This window comes from Poecilia formosa, unplaced genomic scaffold (genome assembly GCF_000485575.1).
Source record: "Poecilia formosa unplaced genomic scaffold, Poecilia_formosa-5.1.2 Scaffold286, whole genome shotgun sequence".
In the NCBI taxonomy this organism is placed as follows: domain Eukaryota; kingdom Metazoa; phylum Chordata; class Actinopteri; order Cyprinodontiformes; family Poeciliidae; genus Poecilia; species Poecilia formosa.
This window is the reverse complement of record NW_006800225.1, coordinates 709,956-717,981: the sequence shown is the minus strand read 5'-3', so window position 1 is coordinate 717,981 and position 8,026 is coordinate 709,956. Positions and strand designations below refer to the sequence as shown.

Sequence of the window (8,026 nt, the reverse complement as noted above, 5' to 3'; positions counted from 1 at the left end):
CTTCCTTCCCTTCAACCCCGGCTGTCAGTGCTGTGTGAGTGCGTGTGTGCTCTGAGCTCGCTCATCACACATTCTATAAAAAAAATAAAAAAAACAAAAAAAATTTCAAAACATAAAAAATATAAAAAATCTTTTTCTTTCTTTCTTTTTGTAACAAGTCAGTGAAGAGGGAGTAAAGACGGTCGAGGACTGACGGTAACGTACCCCAACGTGTCGGATTTTTTTTTCCAGTCGTTAGCTTTCCCCTCCTCTTTTTCGTTTGTCAAATTTTAAAGGGTCTTTTAACTCGAACTGAAGTCGACGTTGTGTCGTTTTAAAACACTCGAATTAGACGTTTTGACTCCCAACTGACAAGTCAACCGTTGTATAACGTTTACAATTCGGCATCAAAGGTCCTACCGACGATACCGACCGTTAGCAACTTTTTTCCCCCCCCGTCTTCTTTCCCGTTGACAAACTCAAGCGTAGTCCGTTTATAACCGCTAGTCTCGAGGAGGAGAGAAATAAGGATGAACCCCAGCGCTCCCAGTTATCCCATGGCCTCCCTATATGTCGGGGACCTGCATCCAGATGTGACCGAGGCCATGCTGTATGAGAAATTCAGCCCAGCCGGAGCCATCCTCTCGATTCGGGTCTGTAGGGACATGATCACCCGGCGTTCCCTCGGATACGCCTATGTCAACTTCCAACAGCCGGCGGACGGTAAGTCGGATATTACTAAACCATTCAGTTAAAATGTCTAATAAATGCAGTCATGTGCTTTAAAGAGCCTGTCAGTCAGAGAGAGGGGGCCAGGCTGTGTGAACTACATGTGACTGCGGTGGGGTCTGGTCCACTGGCGTAGCAGAGCAGCGCCACATCCTGCCTGCCCTGCCCACCTCAGCAAAGTAAAAGGGCCCTGCTGGCTGCCAAAAAGGGCTCTTTATCTGTTCAGTCCGGGCAGCACCCCAACTGTAGTGCTGACAAATTTACCTTCCAATCCCCACAAAATGATTGCCAACAGTTTTAAGTTGTTGAATGGACTTTTGTCTGTATGAAAAGAGGGTAAACATGTCATTGCTACTTCACTAAAACAAGCCATTTGTTCCACAGAGGTTCGATATGTGCTCTTTAGCAAGCATTTTCTGCATGCTGGTGATAAGAGGGTGGGCCTGTTTTGCCCTTTTGCTCCCATGGGTGTGTTTTTACACAGAGCTGTGAACATTGGTTCCATGTAATGTATCATGAGAAGACTCTTAAGTTTTTTTTTTTTTTAACAACAATTGTGTATAATAAACTCTTTCAGGGACAAAGTAATGTAAGAATGACTCGGTATAAATGGTATTGAGACACATTACATTTTAACATTTTTTAATTTAAGTCTATGGCCACATGCAGTTGAGAGCATGGGGAGTCCAAAATGTCTACAGTTGATTTATTTATTTTTGTCCCGTTCTTGTAGCTGGGAATGGACTAAAAAGCAAATTCAGATCAAGAAAATATAAAATGATTTGTTTAGAAAGGCAAATATGAAAAACACTTATGAGTCCACAATGATGACAAATTTATTTTTTTGATTACTCAGTTCATTTCATTATGTGAAATGAAGGTAAAACAAAATCAGAAAGTTTGTTTTGTAAACATTTTTATTGACCTAAATCATTTAAAACTCCCTGAATAAATGGCTTAATAATGCCACTGCTGTTTGATTGGACAAAATTGCATTGCTATTTTGTAAAACATGAATTTGGCATTCATTTATTCTTCATACAAACATTGAATAAATGTTTGAAATATTATATATTTTTAAAGTAGAATAATTTCCAAATGTTGTGGTTGAAGAACTGTACCATGAGTTTCATTGAGAAATCCACAACAGTCCAGTTTGACGGATTGACGGATTTTGGCCGTGCTTTTAGCTAGGCTATCTGTGAGTCATACACCCTGCCTGTTTTCATGTTTCCCCGCTGTAACACACAAGATTCAGGTGATTGCAGTTCAGCAAAAGTCTGTACATCAATCCCCAATTAAAATCAGGTGTGCTGAATCATGGACACATCTAATACATGCGGGGCAGTGTGCCTTGAAGACCAGGGGCTAGAGGGCGCTGTGGACGCCGGACCGGAGGTCGGCGGTAACGTGATGCGATGCTGCTGGGACTGGTCGAACTGTGCAAAACAAAGAATGTCGATGTTATTTGAGAGTCGGCTATTTTGTCTCATCAGCATTCTGCATTAAGCACTCCCGTTGTTTGCAGTTATTTGATTTATACCGCTGGTCTGCTTTAAGGGGATTTCTGATTTTTAATGCTACATGTTAGCAAATGGTTTCAGCTGAGGAGTGCAATGTGGATGTACGAGTCAAGAATCAGAGTTCTAACCTTGAATTCACAGTGGGCTTAATTGTAAGGGATCACAACTCTAGGTCATATTTTGTGATAAGAAAATAAAGTTTCAAGTAAGTCAAAATAAACTCGGTGATATGATTGTTGCTGTAAAATAAAACAAGTAAGCAAATATTTCCAGAATGCAGCCTGATGAGCAAGGCTGTCTGACCAGAGAAGTTTTAAAACTACCGCTCCCTCTTTTTCGTGTTGTAATATTTGCTCAGTTTTAGTTAAGCTCTTGCAGCAACACCTACTGCTAAGCCTGTTTTCTGTCATTAAGTCTTTTAAAACGATAAAAGTTAAAAACTTGATGCTTTTCAGATTAGTTGGGAAGTAGAAACATTCCCTACCACTTTAATCGCTTCCCTTTGTGAATTTTAGCATTACACCTGTGACTAGTTCCTATAGTGTATATTAAGTGTTAAATGAGTAAAATATCTGTGTTCTCTTTCAGCTGAGCGCGCTCTGGACACCATGAACTTCGACGTGATCAAAGGGCGGCCCGTACGCATCATGTGGTCGCAGCGTGATCCGTCTCTGAGAAAAAGTGGCGTGGGAAACATCTTCATCAAGAATCTTGACAAGTCGATTGACAACAAGGCTCTTTATGACACCTTCTCTGCTTTCGGGAACATCCTGTCCTGCAAGGTGAAGCGTCGCTTTCTTTGTTTAGTGTCTCTCTGGTTGTAGCATGCTACATTTGCAGCTGGTGATGCTCACTCATTAAGCTGTTTTTATGTGAGTGTTTTCTGGATTTCAAGTTGATACTCAATCATGACACTAACACATCGGAACGTTGCTTTTTATTTCGATATGGTAAAACGGTGTAAAGAGAAAAGGTTGGTGCTCATGATGGCCATGACCGATGTTGCCAGGTGTGCTTTAACCGGTTCATGTTTGTTCCAGCATGTGTGTGTGTGTGTGTGTGTGTGTGTGACTTCAAGCAGCACATGTCCTCTCTGTCTCCGTCTCAGGTGGTTTGTGATGAGAATGGCTCTAAAGTTCTACGGCTTTGTGCATTTTGAGACTCAGGAAGCTGCAGAACGAGCCATTGAAAAAATGAACGGCATGCTGCTCAATGACAGAAAAGTGTAAGTGGATGTTTTTAAGTGGCTCTGAACTTCTGGAGACGTCAAAAAGCTTCTGGCACAATCCTGGGCTGTGACTCGCACTCGGTGGGAGAACTGGGAGTCTGTTCAGCTCCTGTCATTGGCTGGAGCTGAACAGACTCTGCTCCGTCTCTGCTGCTTTTTCAAACTAATCGTGGTGGACAAACTGTTTGACTATTGAACCAGGTTCTAAACGTTTATTAGATCATTTTTGGGTTTAAAAGCCAAAAATAATTTCAGGTATAGAAGTTTTCAAATGAAGCACGACAAACTCTCAAAGCAAGTCATATCAGCTTTACTCATAAAGTTCATTTAAAACAAAATTGACCTGAGATCTGTGGATAAAAAAAAGAAAGAAAACAATTACATAATTAAAAAAAAAATTAGTATTTAAAACACTGAAAGGTAAAACAAAAATATATTATTTTGACAGAACTGAGACTTGTTTCTGTTTACACCCAGTTCAGCATCATCATATTCAATATTCTGAATACTCTGCCTTTTTGTTCGTCAGTACATAAATAATACATGCTTTAGTTTTGTAATGCTGGAAATGGCACTTTATAAATAGAATAAATTTATTTATAAAATTTGCTGTCCGTCTGCTGCCTTTTTCAGTTTTCTCAGTCCGTTTGATTGACTAGCTGCCTGAGTGGGCTGATGTGCAGAGGCCTGAATTAATTTTAGTCTACCTGTTTTAATTATATCACTTATTTAGTGGTACAGATTAAATACAAAAGTTTTATTATAAACGTTTAACACCTATAATGTGTTTCTGAGGAAAAATAATAATTTTGAGTTGTTAGTTAACCCAAAAATTAGCCACTAGATTATTCAGAGAAAGTGGTTCTTAGTTCATGCATTTCTGCAAGTCTCTAAACTGATTTTGTTCCTATTTCTCTTAATTTTAGTCTCCTTAATCCATTCCTGGAGCAGTTTTGATCCATGTTTGAATTATTGTCTTCTTGGATTGCTCATTTTTAAGGCAAAATTTAAATATGGTTTGAATAATGTCATTATTCCAACCAGTTTCTTCTTTACACCAGAACCATGGATCCTCAGCATACTGCTGCCACTACCATGCTTCACAGCTGGTACAGTGTTCTTTGGTTTCAGTCCTACCTGTAAATATTCAGCCAGGATTCTGCCAGGAGCTTGTCGACTACAAAAAGCAGGCGGTGGATGGGCAACTGTCTCGATTCTACCATGTTGGAAATATGATTTGATTTCATCAACAGACCAAGATTATTGATGTTAGTTCTTCTAAAAGTTTTTTTTTTTTTTTTCCCCTTTTCTTTTTTTTCCCCCCCACAGGTTCGTTGGCCGTTTCAAATCTCGTAAGGAGCGCGAGGCTGAGTTGGGCGCCCGGGCAAAAGAGTTTACTAATGTTTACATTAAAAACTTTGGTGACGATATGGACGATGAGAAATTGAGAGAGCTCTTCAGTAAATACGGTCAGTCCAATTTCCTAACTGCTCCTCGACGACGCTACTAAGGATATAGGAGTTTTGGTCGACAACCTTGTTGTGTTTTGCTGCTCAGGAAATGCGCTGAGTACCCGGGTCATGACAGATGACAGCGGAAAGTCCAGAGGCTTCGGTTTCGTCAGCTTTGAAAGACACGAAGACGCGCAGAAGGTTTGACTCGAGATAAACACGACTCTAGTTTTTAGTATCCACAGCTGAACCCTTTTTTTCCCTTTTTTTTTAAATGTCATTTTTGTCACATTGTTTCTAATTTCAGGCAGTGGATGAAATGAACGGAAAGGACTTGAACGGGAAGCCCATCTATGTCGGCCGCGCTCAGAAGAAGGTGGAACGACAGACGGAGCTGAAGCGCAAATTTGAGCAGATGAAACAAGACCGTATGACTCGCTACCAGGTGAGCTTAAATACTTCCAGGATCAGACGCCGTCTGCTCGCGGGAAAAAAAAAACTGCAGCTTTGTCAAATTCAGTGCTCCCTCTGCAGTAGGGTCCACTGGCCAAAATGGCTGCAACAGCAACTCTGCAGCTCATGGGCCCCACTTCCCTTCACCTCGGGTTATTGGGGACAAAGACGTGCTGCAGACAGGAATTTTACATTTAACCTGCTGTTTATTATTGCTGAGCTGCTTTTGTTTTCAAAGTATTTGTTCGTATTGACAGGGTGTCAACTTGTATGTGAAGAACCTTGATGACGGGATTGATGATGAACGCTTGCGGAAGGAGTTCTCCCCGTTCGGCACTATCACCAGTGCCAAGGTTCGACCTTTAACCTTATCTTCTCAAAACTGAAATGAGCTGCCGAACTCTTCTGGAGTTTCACGTTTGATTCTTCCTCTACCAGGTCATGATGGAAGGCGGCCGCAGCAAAGGCTTCGGTTTTGTCTGCTTCTCGTCCCCGGAGGAGGCGACCAAAGCCGTGACAGAGATGAACGGGCGCATCGTGGCCACCAAGCCGCTGTACGTGGCTCTGGCTCAGAGGAAAGAGGAGCGCCAAGCCCACCTGACCAACCAGTACATGCAGCGCATGGCCAGCGTCCGCGCCGTGCCAAATCCCGTCATCAACCCCTACCAGCCAGCTCCGCCCTCCGGCTACTTCATGGCTGCCATACCTCAGGCCCAGAACCGCGCTGCCTACTACCCAGCTGCGGGCCAGATGGCTCAGCTGCGGCCGAGCCCACGCTGGACGACCCAGGGGGTCCGACCTCAACGTGAGCGTTCTCGAAAAAACCTTACCTGGGCCCCGATTGTCCGTCTCACGGCTCGTTAATCATTGATGCGTCTCTCAGACTTTCAGAACATGACCGGTGCCATGCGTGCATCAGCTCCACGCCCTCAGACCTTCGGCACCATGCGGCCCGCAAATCAGGTCCCTCGCATGATGTCCACCCAGCGTGTCGGTCAGTCTAGTCGGCACAAACCCGTTTGGTAACGCGTTCTGTTCGTGTTCAGTATCTTGCTGATTTTCTCTTCTCTCTCTGTTTGGCTCCTCCTGCAGCCGCTCAGACCGTGGCTCCCCGACCGCCCGCCGCAGCCACGGCAACAACTGCTCCGGTGCGCGGAGTTCCTCAGTACAAGTACGCCGCAGGGGTCCGCAACCCTCAGCAGCACATCACCTCCCAGTCACAGGTCAATCTGCAGCAGGTAAGGCTGCTGCCGTCTCTGTAGCGACAGTGGAGAGTACAGCTGTGCCTGTAATGACTCTGCCTCTCCCACCACTCAGCCTGCTGTCCACGTTCAGGGACAGGAGCCTCTGACCGCCTCCATGCTGGCCGCCGCTCCGCCGCAGGAACAGAAGCAGATGCTGGGTGAGCTTTGCTGACGGCATTCAGAGCGGATGCTGTGGTTTCTATGTGTCAAACGAGTCCCAGAGCGTCACCGGGGGCTAATGGCCTTTGATTTTAAATCCTCTCCGTCTCTCTCGTAGGTGAGCGTCTGTTCCCACTGATCCAGAACATGCATCCCAGCCTGGCAGGCAAGATTACTGGCATGCTGCTGGAGATTGACAACTCAGAGCTGCTTCACATGCTGGAGTCCCCAGAGTCTCTCCGCTCCAAGGTAACCGCTTAGGTTTTCTGATACAAACAAGCTTGTAGTTGCGAAGTCTCAGTACGTTGCCCCAGAACTTCACTGCTGTAACATGAGGAGGATCATAAATATGACAGAGTTGCAAAAGTATGAATTTCCTTTTAAGAATTTTTAATAGCATCCTATTTAAAGCACAAATTTTCATGGATTTTATTAAGATTTTACTTGACGTAGCAACACAAAAGATGCATGGTTTTTATTGACTTCTGTTTCCTTGAAGTCTAAATACAACCTGGAAGAAAACATGTAAAAGGCGGCAAAAGACTGGGGAAGAGTTTATCTTCCAAGCAGCTCAACTAGTTTAAACATCCAGCCAGAGCGCCAACACAGTGGTTTAGTAAAGTATCAACATGAAGGACAATAATATAAAAAAAATGGAAAAAGTTTATAATTACGTTTGTATGTTGCTGCATACAAATCACTCTATAAAACAGCATTGTGCTGCTGGGGTTGATGTCAAACACAAATATCTGTGCAGGTGGACGAGGCTGTGGCTGTGCTGCAGGCCCACCAGGCCAAGGAGGCCGCTCAGAAGACTGTGACTAACTCAGCTGTTGTCCCAAGTGTTTGAGCCCAAGGTACGCATTTAAGATCTTTTGTTGTTGTTGTTCTTTTGCTGAAAGCTTTATGGAAAAACCAAATGTGTCTAACTGCAATCTCCCTCCTCCACAGGAGAGGGCAGCCTTGAGATGAGCTTCACGCACAGAAGAAGGGTTTAAAAAAAATGTTTAAAAAATAAGCAAAACAAAGTAAAAGATGTTAAATACAAAGTTAAAAAAAAAGGCAAACGATGGAAACAAGTCTCCAGCCAGTCCTGTAATACAAGGTCTGCTTTTCCGAGCTAAAAAAAAGCAAAAAAAGAGGAAAAAAAAACTAAAAAAACAAAAAATAATCAGTTTGAGACATTTTAGAGGAGAAATGTACGAGAAATGTAAGTGGAAGCATTCCTTTCTGCTATTTTATCCCTTTTAAATGTTTGAA

The 8,026-nt window shown here is 43.3% G+C and overlaps 1 protein-coding gene across 1 annotated transcript; it reads left to right on the top strand.

Annotated features, from left to right (window-relative positions):
* Nucleotides 1-32: 32 nt before the first annotated feature.
* Nucleotides 33-7,926, top strand: LOC103151587 (polyadenylate-binding protein 1-like). Its single transcript, XM_007571738.2, is given in 15 exon segments — nt 33-702; nt 2,820-3,013; nt 3,340-3,363; nt 3,365-3,456; nt 4,789-4,928; nt 5,017-5,111; nt 5,218-5,355; nt 5,621-5,716; nt 5,802-6,168; nt 6,247-6,357; nt 6,456-6,601; nt 6,681-6,765; nt 6,885-7,015; nt 7,524-7,623; nt 7,718-7,926. Coding segments are annotated over 14 exon segments (1,905 nt in total). The 5' UTR covers nt 33-509; the 3' UTR covers nt 7,617-7,623; nt 7,718-7,926.
* Nucleotides 7,927-8,026: the final 100 nt, after the last annotated feature.